The sequence below is a fragment of the Somniosus microcephalus genome, chromosome 9 (genome assembly GCF_052327205.1).
Source record: "Somniosus microcephalus isolate GS21.2 chromosome 9, FLI_Smic_1.0, whole genome shotgun sequence".
Classification (NCBI taxonomy): domain Eukaryota; kingdom Metazoa; phylum Chordata; class Chondrichthyes; order Squaliformes; family Somniosidae; genus Somniosus; species Somniosus microcephalus.
The window spans coordinates 249,902,245-249,920,248 of NC_140995.1; the positions used below are offsets into that span (position 1 = coordinate 249,902,245).

Sequence of the window (18,004 nt, forward strand, 5' to 3'; positions counted from 1 at the left end):
AATTATTTACCTCGTTTAGTTTTAAATGAATTAAATTAAGTTTAGTTTTTAAAATTTAGTTGTATGTTATATGTTAACTTAAAACTTGGCCCACAGTCACTACCAGTCACTTACCTGCCTTACCTGTGACGTCACACTGCCGCTTCCTCTTGTAGACGCGGGTCTGTCACTGCTTTTATCCCCACTCTCGGGCCTCGGTCTGCTGCCGCTCAGGTCTGCCGCCGCTCTGCGGGAGAAGTTAGGAAAAGCTAGCACCTCCTTCCCCCACTTCATAGATACATAGAAGATAGGAGCAGGAGTAGGCCATTCGGCCCCTCAAGCCTGCTCTGCCATTCAATGAGATCATGGCTGATCATCCAAATTCAGTACCCTGTCCCTGCCTTCTCCCCATATCGCTTGATCCCTTTAGCAGACAGGTTGGCAGACAGAAAGCGAAGAGTTGGAATAAACGGGTCTTTTTCCGAGTGGCAGGCAGTGACTAGTGGGGTACCGTACGGATCGGTCCTTGGACCCCAGCTATTCACAATATACATTAATGATCTAGACAAGGGAACTAGATGTAATATCTCCAAGTTTGCAGACGACACAAAGCTGGGTGGGCGTGTGTGCTGTGAGGAGGATGCTGAGAAACTCCAGGAGGATTTGGACAGGTTGGGTGATTGGGCAGAAGCATGGCAGATGCAGTATAACGTGGATAAATGTGAGGTTATCCACTTTGGTAGCAAAAACAGGAAGGCAGATTATTCTCTGAATGGCAATAGATTGGGAGAAGGGGAAGTGCAACGAGACCTGGGTGTCCTTGTGCACCAGTTGCTGAAGGTAAACATGCAGGTGCAGCAGGCGGTTAAGAAGGCAAATGGTATGTTGTCCTTCGTAGCGAGAGGGTTTGAGTACAGGAACAAGGATGTCTTGCTGCAGTTGTACAGGGCCTTGGTGAGACCACATCTTGAGTATTGTGTGCAGTTTTGGTCGCCTTATCTGAGGAAGGATGTTCTTGCCATGGAAGGAGTTCAGCGAAGATTCACCAGGCTGATACCTAGGATGGCAGGAATGACGTATGAGGAGAGATTGGGTCGATTGGGCTTGTACTCGCTGGAGTTTAGAAGAATGAGCGGAGATCTCATTGAAACTTATAAAATTCTGACAGGACTGGACAGACTAGATGCAGGAAGGATGTTCCCGATGGCAGGGAGTCCAGAACCAGGGGTCACAGTCTAAGGATAAGGGGTAAGCCATTTAGGACAGAAATGAGGAATTTCTTCACCCAGAGAGTGGTGAACCTGTGGAATTCTCTACCACAGAAGGCAGTAGAGGCCAATTCATTAAATATATTCAAGAAGAAGTTGGATATATTTCTTAAAGCTAAAGGGATCAAGGGGTATGGGGAGAAAGCAGGGACGGTACTGAATTTGGATGATCAGCCATGATCGCATTGAATGGCGGAGCAGGCTCGAGGGGCCGAATGGCCTACTCCTGCTCCTATCTTCTATGTTTGTATGACTCTCGCTGGGGTACAGTTCCACAGACACTGACTCTCACTGGGGTGCAGTTCCACAGACACTGACTCTCACTGGGGAACAGTTCCACAGACACTGACTCTCACTGGGGTACAGTTCCACAGACACTGACTCTCACTGGGGAACAGTTCCACAGACACTGACTCTCACTGGGGTACAGTTCCACAGACACTGACTCTCACTGGGGAACAGTTCCACAGACACTGACTCTCACTGGAGTACAGTTCCACAGACACTGACTCTCACTGGGGTACAGTTCCACAGACACTGACTCTCACTGGGGTACAGTTCCACAGACACTGACTCTCACTGGGGAACAGTTCCACAGACACTGACTCTCACTGGGGAACAGTTCCACAGACACTGACTCTCACTGGGGTACAGTTCCACAGACACTGACTCTCACTGGGGTACAGTTCCACAGACACTGACTCTCACTGGGGTACAGTTCCACAGACACTGCAGGTCCCGTACCCCAGTATGAGTGAAGTCTTTACCCTGATGTGCTTGTTGTTGACTCATTTGCTCTTCCTTTCTGCAGCATGTTGTCATTGAAGGGGACCATCATCCTGCTACTGCTGTTCTTCAGCAGTTTGTTTGGCAGTATCTTCATGCTGGCTCCGTTTCTCCCGATCATGCTCCTCTCCACAGCCTGGTATCGCTATATCACGGACCGCATCGTGGCAGTGTGGCTCACCTTCCCTGTGGTAAGTGATCACCTCTGGGAGAGCCACGCTGATTCTGCCTCCGGCTTACAATCATACAACCTGACAGCATGGAATGAATCCATTCGGCCCGAGCTATCCAGTTAGTCTCGCTCCCCCGCTCGTTCCTCACAGAGGGATGTTGTCAGGTTTCAGCGAGAGTAGGATCAACACAAATTGTTCTCTCCATTCAGTATCTGTATCCTTCCCTACCGCATCACCCCTCCCCCATTCTCCAGATGTTTGACCCCCTCCCCCATTCTCCAGCGGTTTGACCCCTCCCCCATTGTCCAGATGTTTGACCCCTCCCCCATTCTCCAGCTGTTTGACCCCTCCCCCATTCTCCAGCGGTTTGACCCCTCCCCCATTCTCCAGATGTTTGACCCCTCCCCCATTCTCCAGATGTTTGACCCCTCCCCCATTCTCCAGATGTTTGACCCCCTCCCCCATTCTCCAGCGGTTTGACCCCTCCCCCATTGTCCAGATGTTTGACCCCTCCCCCATTCTCCAGCTGTTTGACCCCTCCCCCATTGTCCAGATGTTTGACCCCTCCCCCATTCTCCAGATGTTTGACCCCCTCCCCCATTCTCCAGCTGTTTGACCCCCTCCCCCATTCTCCAGATGTTTGACCCCCTCCCCCATTCTCCAGCTGTTTGACCCCTCCCCCATTCTCCAGCGGTTTGACCCCTCCCCCATTCTCCAGCTGTTTGACCCCTCCCCCATTCTCCAGATGTTTGACCCCTCCCCCATTCTCCAGATGTTTGACCCCTCCCCCATTGTCCAGCTGTTTGACCCCTCCCCCATTCTCCAGTGGTTTGACCCCTCCCCCATTCTCCAGCTGTTTGACCCCTCCCCCATTCTCCAGATGTTTGACCCCTCCCCCATTCTCCAGATGTTTGACCCCCTCCCCATTCTCCAGCTGTTTGACCCCTCCCCCATTCTCCAGCTGTTTGACCCCTCCCCCATTCTCCAGCTGTTTGACCCCCTCCCCCATTGTCCAGATGTTTGACCCCCTCCCCCATTCTCCAGATGTTTGACCCCTCCCCCATTCTCCAGATGTTTGACCCCCTCCCCCATTCTCCAGCGGTTTGACCCCTCCCCCATTCTCCAGCGGTTTGACCCCTCCCCCATTCTCCAGATGTTTGACCCCCTCCCCCATTCTCCAGATGTTTGACCCCTCCCCCATTCTCCAGCGGTTTGACCCCTCCCCCATTCTCCAGCTGTTTGACCCCCTCCCCCATTCTCCAGCTGTTTGACCCCTCCCCCATTCTCCAGCTGTTTGACCCCTCCCCCATTCTCCAGATGTTTGACCCCCTCCCCCATTCTCCAGCTGTTTGACCCCTCCCCCATTCTCCAGCTGTTTGACCCCTCCCCCATTCTCCAGCTGTTTGACCCCTCCCCCATTCTCCAGCTGTTTGACCCCTCCCCCATTCTCCAGCTGTTTGACCCCCTCCCCCATTCTCCAGCTGTTTGACCCCTCCCCCATTCTCCAGATGTTTGACCCCCTCCCCCATTCTCCAGCTGTTTGACCCCTCCCCCATTCTCCAGATGTTTGACCCCTCCCCCATTGTCCAGATGTTTGACCCCTCCCCCATTCTCCAGCTGTTTGACCCCTCCCCCATTCTCCAGATGTTTGACCCCCTCCCCCACTCTCCAGCTGTTTGACCCCTCCCCCATTGTCCAGATGTTTGACCCCTCCCCCATTCTCCAGATGTTTGACCCCCTCCCCCATTCTCCAGCTGTTTGACCCCTCCCCCATTCTCCAGATGTTTGACCCCTCCCCCATTGTCCAGATGTTTGACCCCTCCCCCATTCTCCAGCTGTTTGACCCCCTCCCCCATTCTCCAGCTGTTTGACCCCTCCCCCATTCTCCAGATGTTTGACCCCTCCCCCATTCTCCAGTGGTTTGACCCCTCCCCCATTCTCCAGCTGTTTGACCCCTCCCCCATTCTCCAGCTGTTTGACCCCTCCCCCATTCTCCAGCGGTTTGACCCCCTCCCCCATTCTCCAGATGTTTGACCCCTCCCCCATTCTCCAGCTGTTTGACCCCTCCCCCATTCTCCAGCGGTTTGACCCCCTCCCCCATTCTCCAGATGTTTGACCCCTCCCCCATTCTCCAGTGGTTTGACCCCTCCCCCATTCTCCAGATGTTTGACCCCTCCCCCATTCTCCAGCTGTTTGACCCCTCCCCCATTCTCCAGCTGTTTGACCCCTCCCCCATTCTCCAGATGTTTGACCCCTCCCCCATTCTCCAGCTGTTTGACCCCTCCCCCATTCTCCAGATGTTTGACCCCTCCCCCATTCTCCAGATGTTTGACCCCTCCCCCATTCTCCAGCTGTTTGACCCCTCCCCCATTCTCCAGATGTTTGACCCCTCCCCCATTCTCCAGCTGTTTGACCCCTCCCCCATTCTCCAGATGTTTGACCCCTCCCCCATTCTCCAGTGGTTTGACCCCTCCCCCATTCTCCAGCTGTTTGAACCCATTCTCCAGATGTTTGACCCCCTCCCCCATTCTCCAGCTGTTTGACCCCCTCCCCCATTCTCCAGCTGTTTGACCCCCTCCCCCATTCTCCAGATGTTTGACCCCCTCCCCCATTCTCCAGCTGTTTGAACCCATTCTCCAGATGTTTGACCCCTCCCCATTCTCCAGATGTTTGACCCCTCCCCCATTCTCCAGCTGTTTGACCCCTCCCCCATTCTCCAGCTGTTTGACCCCTCCCCCATTCTCCAGCTGTTTGACCCCTCCCCCATTCTCCAGCTGTTTGACCCCTCCCCCATTCTCCAGCTGTTTGACCCCTCCCCCATTCTCCAGCTGTTTGACCCCTCCCCCATTCTCCAGATGTTTGACCCCTCCCCCATTCTCCAGCTGTTTGACCTCTCCCCCATTCTCCAGATGTTTGACCCCTCCCCCATTCTCCAGATGTTTGACCCCTCCCCCATTCTCCAGATGTTTGACCCCTCCCCCATTCTCCAGATGTTTGACCCCTCCCCCATTCTCCAGATGTTTGACCCCTCCCCCATTCTCCAGTGGTTTGACCCCTCCCCCATTCTCCAGCTGTTTGAACCCATTCTCCAGATGTTTGACCCCCTCCCCCATTCTCCAGCTGTTTGACCCCCTCCCCCATTCTCCAGCTGTTTGACCCCCTCCCCCATTCTCCAGCTGTTTGACCCCCTCCCCCATTCTCCAGTGGTTTGACCCCTCCCCCATTCTCCAGCTGTTTGAACCCATTCTCCAGATGTTCGTACCCCTCCCCATTCTCCGTTTTGTGTAATGAGCGTGGTCCATTGCCGTTTGAGTCAAAGCTTCGCTCTGTGTGCGCAGGCCCTGATGGAGATGGTGCTTGGAGTGCGAGTGGTGATCACTGGCGATGGCTTCGTCCCCGGCGAGCGCAGTGTGATCATCATGAACCATCGGACACGCCTGGACTGGATGTATCTGTGGAACTGCCTGCTCCGATATAGCTACCTCAGAATGGAAAAGATCTGCCTCAAGTCAACCCTCAAATCCATTCCGGGCTTTGGTTAGTGCTGCTGACCCTTGTCCTCTGACCCAGTCACGGGTCTTCATTACAATGGGAGGCGCTGGGATTAATAGTTCCTGTACAGTTGGGCATGTTTGGATTGGGGAGTGAGGATAGGGTTGACTTGTTCCATGAGACAGTGCAAAGGGAGCTTTACTCTGTATCTAACCCGTGCTGTACCTGCCCTGGGAGTGTTTGATTGGGACAGTGTCGAGGGAGCTTTACTCTGTATCTAACCCGTGCTGTACCTGTCCTGGGAATGTTTGATGGGACAGTGTAGAGGGGGCTTTACTCTGTATCTAACCCGTGCTGTACCTGCCCTGGGAGTGTTTGATGCGACAGTGTAGAGGGAGCTTTACTCTGTATCTAACCCGTGCTGTACCTGCCCTGGGAGTGTTTGATGGGACAGTGTAAGATTCCAAGAGGTGAAGCTTTGCTCTAGCAAAAAGCCAGCACAGACCCAGTGGGTCGAATGGCCTCCTCCTGTGCTTCACCCTTATACGGGGCTACGGAGCAATCAGCCTGGCCTCCATGATGTGATCTGTTCTGGAACATGCAGCTGCAGGCAGTGGGCACAGGATCGGGCTCAGCTGCAATGCTTCCCATGGTGGAATACCCCATGGACTCCCATTCCAGTCATGAAGAACGGCCCCTTGGAGGAGGGCGATAGGCTCCTGTAGGAGTGGGGTGTGGTTTGGCGGGTGGGAGAGGCTGCTAGCCCGGAGGCTCCTGACTAAGGAGCCTAGCGCACTCAGTTTGATCGCAAGTAGAGTGAGACGCGGCCATTGGTTGCCTGCCTGTGCTATACAACAGGTTCAGCTGTGTGGCCTGACTGCGGTCTGGGGAGGTGACTTTTCACCCCCAGGCCCGCTCTGCCTGCCCGCCTCAGATTCTCAGCCACCTCTGCACTGACCGCACTGAGACTGCAAAAAGAGACCGTGCAGTCTCTGCAACCGGACTCCGCGCTCTCTGCTGCAGCGGTTTATCTGCTATTCTCGATTTTAAATGTCATTTGCTGGAAATCCTCTGGCCGCTCACTCGCGTCTCAAAGGTTGCAGCTCTTGCGACAGGAAGCGCTCAGTTTGCTTCTGGCTCTGGTTACAACCTTTGGCCTCAGTATTTTATCTTTAAAACCCACAAGACAGGAGGAACATTTTTGCATTCGCTCTTCAACTTCCCCTCCGCTCTCTGCCCAGAGAGATTCTGCAGCTTTCCTCCGACTTTTATTACTTTGTGTTTAACAACAACAACTATTATATAAGGCCTCTAACGTAATAAAACACCACAAGGCGCTTCACAGGAGTGTTATCAAAAAAAGAAATTTGACACCGAGCCATATGAGGAGATAATTGGGGCAGGTGACTGAAAGCTCGGTCAAAGAGGTGGTTTTAAGGAGCGTCTTAAAGGAGGAGAGAGAGGCGGAGAGGTTTAGGGAGGGAATTCCAGAGCTCGGGGCCCAGGCAGCTGAAGGCATGGCCGCCAATGGTGGAGCGATGGAAATCGGGGATGCTCAAGAGTCGAGAATAGGTGGAGCGCAGAGGCCTAGGGGGATTATAGGGCTGGTGGAGAGTAGAGATAAGGAGGGGCGAGGCCATGGAGGGATTTGTAAACAAGGATGAGAATTTTTAAATCGAGGCGTTGCTTAACCAACAGCCAGTGTAGGTCAGCGAGCGCAGGGGTGATGGGTGAACGGGACTCGGTGTGAGTTAGGACACGGGGCAGTGAGCACAGTGGGTGATGGGTGAATGGGACTGGGTGTGAGTTAGGACACGGGGCAGTGAGCACCATGGGTGATGGGTGAACGGGACTGGGTGTGAGTTAGGACACGGGTCAGTGAGCACAGGGGGTGATGGGTGAACGGGACTGGGTGTGAGTTAGGACACGGGGCAGTGAGCGCAGGGGTGATGGGTGAACAGGACTTGGTGTGAGTTAGGACACGGGGCAGTGAGCAGCATGGGTGATGGGTGAACGGGACTGGGTGTGAGTTAGGACACGGGGCAGTGAGCACAGGGGGTGATGGGTGAACGGGACTGGGTGTGAGTTAGGACACGGGGCAGTGAGCACAGGGGGTGATGGGTGAACGGGACTGGGTGTGAGTTAGGACACGGGGCAGCGAGCGCAGGGGTGATGGGTGAACAGGACTTGGTGTGAGTTAGGACACGGGGCAGTGAGCACAGGGGGTGATGGGTGAACGGGACTGGGTGTGAGTTAGGACACGGGGCAGTGAGCACGGGGTGATGGGTGAACGGGACTGGGTGTGAGTTAGGACACGGGGCAGTGAGCACAGGGGGTGATGGGTGAACGGGACTGGGTGTGAGTTAGGACACGGAGCAGTGAGCACAGGGGGTGATGAGTGAATGGGACTGGGTGTGAGTTAGGACACGGGGCAGTGAGCACAGTGGGTGATGGGTGAACGGGACTGGGTGTGAGTTAGGACACGGGGCAGTGAGCACAGGGGGTGATGGGTGAACGGGACTGGGTGTGAGTTAGGACACGGGGCAGTGAGCACGGGGTGATGGGTGAACGGGACTGGGTGTGAGTTAGGACACGGGGCAGTGAGCACAGGGGGTGATGGGTGAACGGGACTGGGTGCGAGTTAGGACACGGGGCAGTGAGCACGGGGTGATGGGTGAACGGGACTCGGTGTGAGTTAGGACACGGGGCAGTGAGCACAGGGGGTGATGGGTGAACGGGACTGGGTGTGAGTTAGGACACGGGGCAGTGAGCACGGGGTGATGGGTGAACGGGACTGGGTGTGAGTTAGGACACGGGGCAGTGAGCACAGGGGGTGATGGGTGAACGGGACTGGGTGTGAGTTAGGACACGGGGCAGTGAGCACAGGGGGTGATGGGTGAACGGGACTGGGTGTGAGTTAGGACACGGGGCAGTGAGCACAGGGGGTGATGGGTGAACGGGACTGGGTGTGAGTTAGGACACGGGGCAGTGAGCACAGGGGGTGATGGGTGAACGGGACTGGGTGTGAGTTAGGACACGGGGCAGTGAGCACGGGGTGATGGGTGAACGGGACTGGGTGAGAGTTAGGACATGGGGCAGTGAGCACAGGGGGTGATGGGTGAACGGGACTGGGTGTGAGTTAGGACACGGGGCAGTGAGCACAGGGGGTGATGGGTGAACGGGACTGGGTGAGAGTTAGGACACGGGGCAGTGAGCACAGGGGGTGATGGGTGAACGGGACTGGGTGTGAGTTAGGACACGGGGCAGTGAGCACAGGGGGTGATGGGTGAACGGGACTGGGTGTGAGTTAGGACACGGGGCAGTGAGCACAGGGGGTGATGGGTGAACGGGACTGGGTGAGAGTTAGGACACGGGGCAGTGAGCACAGGGGGTGATGGGTGAACGGGACTGGGTGTGAGTTAGGACACGGGGCAGTGAGCACAGGGGGTGATGGGTGAACGGGACTGGGTGAGAGTTAGGACACGGGGCAGTGAGCACAGGGGGTGATGGGTGAACGGGACTGGGTGTGAGTTAGGACACGGGGCAGTGAGCACAGGGGGTGATGGGTGAACGGGACTGGGTGTGAGTTAGGACACGGGGCAGTGAGCACAGGGGGTGATGGGTGAACGGGACTGGGTGTGAGTTAGGACACGGGGCAGCCGAGTTTTGGATGACCTGAAGTTTACGTAGGGTGGAATGTGGGAGGCCAGCCAGGAGTGCGTTGGAATAGTCAAGTCTAGAGGTAACAAAGGCATGGCTGAGGGTTTCAGCAGCGGATAAGTTGAGGTAAGGGTGGAGACGGGCGATGTTATGGAGGTGGAGATGGAAAGTCTTAGTGATAGAACGGATATGAGGTAAGAAGCTCAATTCGTGATCAAATATGACACCAAGGTTGCGAACAGACTTGGTCAGCCTTAGACAGTTGCCGGGGAGAGAGATGGAATCAGTGGAAAGGGAATGGAGTTTGTGGCAGGGACCGAAGACTATGGCTTCGGTCTTCCCGATATTAAATTGGAGGAAATTTCTACTCATCCAGTGCTGGATGTTGGACAAGCAGTCTGATAGTATGGAGACGGTGGAGGGTTCGAGAGGTGGAGGAGAGGTAGAGCAGGGTATCATCAGCGTACATGTGAAAACTCACCTTGAGTTGCCGGATGATGTCACTGAGGGGCAGCATGTAGATGAGAAATAGGAGGGGGCCAAGGATCGATCCTCAGAAGTGACAGCGCGGGATCGAGAAGAGAAGACATTGCAGGTGATTGATTCTCTAGTTACGGTTGGGAATGGTAGCACAGTGGTTGTTACTGGACTAGTGATCCAGAGGCCTGGACTACAATCCGGAGACGTGTTCAAAACCCACCACGGCAGCTGGGGAATTTAAATTCAGTTAATTAAATACATTCGGAATAAAGAGGTAGTATCAGTAATGGTGACCATGAAACTATGGGATTGTCATAAAAACCCATCTGGTTCACTAATGTGGTTTAGGGAAGGAAATCTGGCCGATATGTGACTCCAGACCCACAGCAATGTGGTTGACTCTTAACTGCCCTCTGAAATGGCCGAGCAAGTCACTCAGTTGTAACAAACCGCTACAAAAACCAATAGGAATGAAACAGGACGGACCACCTGGCATCGACCTCGGCACCGGCTACGGGCACGACAATAGCACCCTCAGCCCAGTCGACCCTGCAAAGTCCTCCTCACCAACATCTGGGGACTTGTGCCAAAATTGGGAGAGCTGTCCCACGGACTAGTCAAGCAACAGCCCGACATAGTCATACTCACAGAATCATACCTTTCAGCCAATGTCCCAAACTCCGCCATCACCTTCCCTGGGTATGTCCTGTCCCACCGGCAGGACAGACCCACCAGAGGTGGCGGCACAGTGGTGTACAGTCGGGAAGGAGTGGCCCTGGGAGTCCTCAACATTGACTCCGGACCCCATGAAGTCTCATGGCTTCAGGTCAAGCATGGGCAAGGAAACCTCCTGCTGATTACCACCTACCGCCCTCCCTCAGCTGATGAATCAGTACTCCTCCATGTTGAACACCACTTGGAAGAAGCACTGAGAGTAGCAAGGGCACAGAATGTACTCTGGGTGGGGGACTTCAATGTCCATCACCAAGAGTGGCTCGGTAGCACCACTACTGACCGAGCTGGCCGAGTCCTGAAGGACATAGCTGCCAGTCTGGGCCTGCGACAGGTGGTGAGACAACCAACACGAGGGAAAAACCTACTTGACCTCGTCCTCGCCAATCTACCTGTCGCAGATGCAGCTGTCCATGACAGTGTTGGTAGCAGTGACCACCGCACAGTCATTGTGGAGACGAAGTCACGTCTTCACACTGAGGACACTCTCCATCGTGTTGTGTGGCACTACCACCATGCTAAATGGGATAGATTCAGAACAGATCTAGCAGCTCAAAACTGGGCATCCATGAGGCGCTGTGGGCCATCAGCAGCAGCAGAATTGTATTCCACCACAATCTGTAACCTCATAGCCCGGCATATCCCTCACTCTACCATTACCACCAAGCCAGGGGACCAACCCTGGTTCAATAAGGAGTGTAGAAGAGCATGCCAGGAGCAGCACCAGGTGTACCTAAAAATGAGGTGCCAACCTGGGGAAGCTGCAACACAGGACTACATGCATGCTAAAAAACGGAAGCAGCATGCTATAGACAGGGCTCAGCGATCCCATAATCAACGGATCAGATCAAAGCTCTGCAGTCCTGCCACATCCAGTCGTGAATGGTGGTGGACCATTAAACAACTAACGGGAGGAGGAGGCTCCATGAATATCCCCATCCTCAATGATGGTGGAGCCCAGCACGTGAGTGCAAAAGACAAGGCTGAAGCGTTTGCAACCATCTTCAGCCAGAAGTGCCGAGTGGATGATCCATATCGGCCTACTCCCGAGGTCCCCACCATCACAGAAACCAGTCTTCAGCCAATTCGATTCACTCCACGTGATATCAAGAAACGGCTGAGTGCACTGGATACAGCAAAGGCTGTGGTCCCTGACATCCTGTCTATCGTGCTGAAGACTTGTGCTCCAGAACTAGCCGCGCCTCTAGCCAAGCTGTTCCAGTACAGCTATAACACTGGCATCTATCCGACAATGTGGAAAACTGCCCAGGCATGTCCTGTCCACAAAAAGCAGGACAAATCCAATCCGGCCAATTACCGCCCCATCAGTCTACTCTCAATCATCAGCAAAGTGATGGAAAGTGTCATTGACAGTGCTATCAAGCGGCACTTACTCACCAATAACCTGCTCGCTGATGCGCAGTTTGGGTTCCGCCAGGACCACTCGGCTCCAGACCTCATTACAGACTTGGTCCAAACATGGACAAAAGAGCTGAATTCCAGAGGTGAGGGTAGAGTGACTGCCCTTGACATCAAGGCAGCATTTGACCGAGTGTGGCATCAAGGAGCCCTAGTAAAACTGAAGTCAGTGGGAATCAGGGGGAAAACTCTCCACTGGCTGGAGTCAGACCTAGCACAAAGGAAAATGGTTGTGGTGATTGGAGGTAAATCATCTCAGCCCCAGGACATCGCTGCAGGAATTCCTCAGGGCAGTGTCCTAGGCCCAACTATCTTCAGCTGCTTCATCAGTGACCTTCCCTCCATCTTAAGGTCAGAAATGGGGATGTTCGCTGATGACTGCACAGTGTTCAGTGCCATTCATAATTCCTCAGATAATGAAGCAGTCCGTGCCCGCATGCAGCAAGACCTGGACAACATTCAGGTTTGGGCTGATAAGTGGCAGGTAACATTTGCGCCACACAAGTGCCAGGCAATGACTATCTCCAACAAGCGAGACTCTAACCACCTCCCCTTGACATTCAATGGCTTTACCATCACCAAATCCCCCACCATCAATATCCTGGGGGTCACCATTGACTAGAAATCTAACTGGACCAGCCACATAAATACTGTGGCTACAAGAGCAGGTCAGAGGCTGGGTATTCTGCGGCGAGTGTCTCGCCTCCTGACTCCCCAAAGCCTTTCCACCTTCTACAAGGCACAAGTCAGGAGTGTGATGGAATACTCTCCACTTGCCTGGATGAGTGCAGCTCCAACAACACTCGAGAAGCTCAACACCATCCAAGACAAAGCAGCCTGCTTGATTGGCCCCCCATCCACCACCTTAAACATTCACTCCCTCCACCACCGGCGCACCGTGGCTGCAGTGTGTACCACCTACAAGATGCACTGCAGCAACTTGCCAAGGCTTCTTCGGCAGCACCTCCCAAACCCGTGACCTCTTCCACCTAGAAGGACAAGGGCAGCAGGCGCATGGGAACACCGCCACCTCCAAGTTTCTTTCCAAGTCACACACCATCCTGACTTAGAAGTATATCGCTGATCCTTCATCGTCACTGGGTCAGAATCCTGAAACTCCCTCCCTAACGGCATTGTGGGAGTACCATCACCACACGGACTGCAGCGGTTCAAGAAAGCGGCTCACCACCACCTTCTCGAGGGCAACTTGGGATGGGCAATAAATGGCGGCCTTGCCAGCAACGCCCGCATCCCAGGAACGAATAAAAACAAAAGGAACCAGGCGAGTGCAGTCCCATCCACCTTGACGACGGTGGCGAAACATTGGAGCAGAGTTTTGTGGTCTATCCTGTCAAAGGCTTCAGACAGGTCCAGATGGACAAGAAAGGATAGATTACCTTTGTAACAGTCAATTAGGATGTCATTTGTGACCTTGGTTAGAGCAGTTTCAGTACTGTGGCAGGGCGGAAGCCTGATTGGAGGGATTCAAACAAGTAGTTCTGGGAAAGATGGGCACAGATTTGGGAGGCAACATGTTCAGGAACTTTGAAATGGAAAGGGAGGTTAGAGAGGGGGCAATAGTTTGCTAGGACGGCGGGGTCAAGGGTTGTTTTTTTGAGGAAAGTGGTGATGACGACAGATTTGAAGGAAAGGGGGACAGTACCTGAGGAGAGAGAACCGTTTACAGTATCCACAACTGTGGGAGCCAGGAAGAAAAGTTGGGTTGTTAACAATTTAGTAGGAATAGGGTTGAGAGAGCAGGAGGTTGGTCTCATTGAAAGATCAGCTCTGAAAGGCCAAGGGGGCAGATTGGAGAGACATTGGAGAAATATACAAATTTAGGGTTGGGGCAGGGGGAAAACGGAAAAGAAGTAAGGTCCGGTGGGAGAGGGGGAGAGAGGGAATTGAAAGCAGCAGCAATTAGACGGATGTTGTCGATCTTTTTAACAAAGAAATCCATGAGCTCCTCACATTTACTGTTGGAGGCGAGGGAGGAGGAGGCAGGTGGTTTGAGAAGACAGTTAGTGGTGCAGAAGAGATGCCTGGTGTTATTTTTGCCGTCCTGGATGATCTTGGAATAGTGGGCGGTTTTAGTGATGGCGAGCAGGACCCGGTAGTGCTTTATATTATCGAGCCAAATCTGGTGATGGATGATTAGACCAGTTGTCCAGCAAAGTTGTTCCAGTCTGCGTCCCTTGGACTTAAGGGAATGGAAATCAGACGTATACCGGGGGAACGACTAGGGTGAGAGTGTGTAATTAATTTAGTGGGTACACGGGCATCAAAGGTGGTGGAGAGGGTGCGATTTAGTAACTCGGTAGCTGCAGAGATGTCATAGCGAGCAGTAGGCCAAAGGCGAGGTAGTTGGGAGGACAAGTACAGCATGGGTTAGATACAGAGTAAAGCTCCCTCTACACTGTCCCATCAAACACTCCCAGGGCAAGTACAGCACGGGTTAGATACAGAGTAAAGCTCCCTCTACACTGTCCCCATCAAACACTCCCAGGGCAGATACAGCACAGGTTAGATACAGAGTAAAGCTCCCTCTACACTGCCCCATCAAACACTCCCAGGGCAGGTACAGCACGGGTTAGATACAGAGTAAAGCTCCCTCTACACAGTCCCATCAAACACTCCTAGGGCAGGTACAGCACGGGTTAGATACAGAGTAAAGCTCCCTCTACACTGTCCCATCAAACACTCCCAGGGCAGGAACAGCACAGGTTAGATACAGAGTAAAGCTCCCTCTACACTGTCCCATCAAACACTCCCAGGGCAGGTACAGCACGGGTTAGATACAGAGTAAAGCTCCCTCGACACTGTCCCATCAAACACTCCCAGGGCAGGTACAGCACGGGTTAGATACAGAGTAAAGCTCCCTCTACACTGTCCCATCAAACACTCCCAGGGCAGGTACACCATGGGTTAGATACAGAGTAAAGCTCCCTCGACACTGTCCCATCAAACACTCCCAGGGCAGGTACAGCACGGGTTAGATACAGAGTAAAGCTCCCTCTACACTGTCCCATCAAACACTCCCAGGGCAGGTACACCATGGGTTAGATACAGAGTAAAGCTCCCTCTACACTGTTCCATCAAACACTCCCAGGGCAGGTACACCATGGGTTAGATACAGAGTAAAGCTCCCTCTACACTGTCCCCATCAAACACTCCCAGGGCAGGTACAGCACGGGTTAGCTACAGAGTAAAGCTCCTGACCTAAGAAAACTACTAGGCACTTGGTCAGAATATTAAACAAAGCTTTAATCAACTGTTTTTCAACATGGAGGTCTAGTTGTGTCCTTCACTAGTTCCTGTTAAAGAATGTCCTGAGCAAACTGGGCCCATGCCCGAGTATTTATACTCTCCCTGGACAGTGCCACCAGCAGGCCGCCCAGTATTATTTCATAAGTCATTTCTACATGCATGTCAAGATTTATGTCATTCTTCCCGCCTGAAAGATTGGAAGTCCGGCGGCTTCCTTCTACCGAATTAAATCGGACTAAGAATAGATGCAGTCGTTTGGATCTCCGTTGGAGGTCGGCAGGCACGTCTCCTCGGACCGTGTTTTGGTCCCTGGGTCGCTTGGCTCGTACTGGCGTGCTGGCAGAGTCTTGATCGACCTGAGGGGGACTGGGGAGATCGTGGCTCCGGGTGCGGGCCCCCATAGGCGCAGAGCTGGCTTCACCCTGCTCAGTAGTCGGTGACTGACCGGCGTCCTGGCTTCAGGTGGCCATCCCGTGGGGAGTGCTCTGTTCCCCGGGTTGATCCGGCGGAATAGCTGGCAGATCCCTTGACGTCCCGGGTAGGGCGTCATCCTCAGAGGAGCGCAGGGTATCAGCGTCATTAATATGGATCCCACTATCGATTGGGTCCGTGGGACCGGTTGGGCAGGGAGCCAGATCCCGAAGTGACACTGCGGATTCCCGGCCATCAGGGTACCGCACGTATGCATATGTGGGATTGACATCCGTCAGTTCCACTTCGTCAATGAGGGGATCACTCTTAGAGGATCAGACGAATCTTCGGAGCAGCAGAGGGCCAGGAGCTGCCAACCATGATGGTAGGGACTTCCCATGAGTGGAGCAACACTGGAACCCGAAGAATTGTTCGTGAGGAGTACCGTTAGTGGATGTAGAAAGAAGAGACCTGATGGAATGCAATGCGTCAGGGAGCATAGTTTCCCACTGCTGGTCTGGTAGGTTGTGTGACCTCCGTGCAAGACGAACAGCGTTCCAAATGATAGCGTTGTATCTCTCAACCTGTCCGTTTCCAATAGGATGATACGGTGTCGTTCTACTTGTGGTGATTCCCCATTGGGAAAGATAACTTTTGAGTTCGCTTGACATGAAGGAGGGACCCCGATCAGAGTGGATGAAATTGGCCGTACCGCAAAGGGAAAAGACCTGATCGAGGCATTTGATCACTGTGGAAGTAAACATATTGGGACAAGGGAAAGCGTGAATATTCGTCCACCACAGTAAGCAAGTAGGTGTTTCGCGTTGAGGAAGGCAATGGCACTTTAAAGTCAATGCTGAGTCGCTGTATAGGCTGCATAGCGTGTATGAGCGAGCCAACCGACGGACGGAAGAATTGCGGTTTTAATTCTGCGCAAATTCTACAAGTGGAGTGACATGAATCTTGCCATTCATGTAGAAATGACTTATGAAATAATACTGGGCGGCCTGCTGGTGGCGCTGTCCAGGGAGAGTATAAATACTCTGGCACGGGCCCAGCTTGCTCAGGACATTTTGTAAACAGCAACTAGTGAAGGATAACTAGACCTCCATGTTGTGAAACAGTTGATTAAAGCCTTGTTTAATACTCTGACCAAGTGCCTCGTAGTTTTCTTACGTCAATTTAATCGACTGTTTGCTGCTCCACGCTCTGAGTGGTTTTGGGAACAGACGGCTACGACTCAAACAGTAGAAGGGAACCAGAGGTAGTAATCAATCCATCATGGAGAAACTACTCCGACCTGCCAGTCTTGACCTGGACCCGAATTCACCTACAACTGCTAAGGTATGGAAACACTGGTATCGTACCTTCAGCAACTTCCTCAGGGTGTGTGGTGAGAATGTTCCTGATAAGTTAGAGATACTTGCCAATTATGTATCCCCTCATGTGTTTGACTATATTGAAGACTGTGTAGACTATGACTCCGCTATCCAAATACTACAGCAACTATATGTTAAGGCCCCAAACAAAATTTTTGCTCGGCATCTACTGGCCACAACTCGACAACAACCCGGGGTATCACTTGACGAATTCCTTCAAAAGCTTCGCAGGCTCAGCAAGGATTGTAATCTCAAAGCTGTCTCAGCTGAGCAGTACCAGGAGGAGTTAATTCGTGATTCTTTTATTAACGGAATTGCGTCTCCTTTCTTACACCAGCGTCTGTTGGAGAATAAAACCCTCAAGTTACAAGCTGTCTATGACCAGGCATGTTCTCTGGACTTAGGCATCTGCACTTTTCTTTTGCTATCTTTTACCGCGTGCACGGACTGCTGCTATCACTTTTGGTGACTCCTCCAATGGGCCTCGGGTGGAAGCATAGATACTAGAATACATAGAAGATAGGAGCAGGAGTAGGCCCTTCGAGCCTGCTCCGCCATTCAATGAGATCATGGCTGATCATCCAAATTCAGTACCCGGTCCCTGCCTTCTCCCCATATCCCTTGATCCCTTTAGCCTTAAGAAATATATCCAACTCTTTCTTGAATATATTTAATGAACTGGCCTCCTCCGCCCTCTATGGCAGAGAATTCCACAGGTTCACCACTCTCTGGGTGAAGAAATTCCTCCTCATTTCAGTCCTAAATGGCTTACCCCTTATCCTTAGACTATGACCCCTGGTTCTGGACTCCCCGGCCATCAGAAACATCCTTCCTGCATCTAGTTTGTCCAGGCCTGACAGAATTTTATAGGTTTCGATGAGATCCCCTCTCAATCTTCTAAACTCCAGTGAGTATAAGCCCAATTGACACAATCTCTCCTCATACGTCATTCCTGCCA

At 53.0% G+C, this 18,004-nt stretch overlaps 1 protein-coding gene across 7 annotated transcripts in view; it reads left to right on the forward strand.

The window, feature by feature from the left end:
• The window catches only part of lclat1 (lysocardiolipin acyltransferase 1), a 292,648-nt gene that overhangs the window by 55,762 nt on the left and 218,882 nt on the right, over positions 1 to 18,004 (forward strand). For all 7 annotated transcript variants that reach the window (XM_085998146.1, XM_085998147.1, XM_085998144.1 and 4 more), the window contains 2 exons: positions 2,059 to 2,224; positions 5,545 to 5,743. In XM_085998146.1, coding sequence (XP_085854272.1) covers positions 2,060 to 2,224; positions 5,545 to 5,743 — 364 coding nt within the window. In that variant the 5' untranslated portion in view covers position 2,059. The remainder of the gene's footprint in view (positions 1 to 2,058; positions 2,225 to 5,544; positions 5,744 to 18,004) is intronic.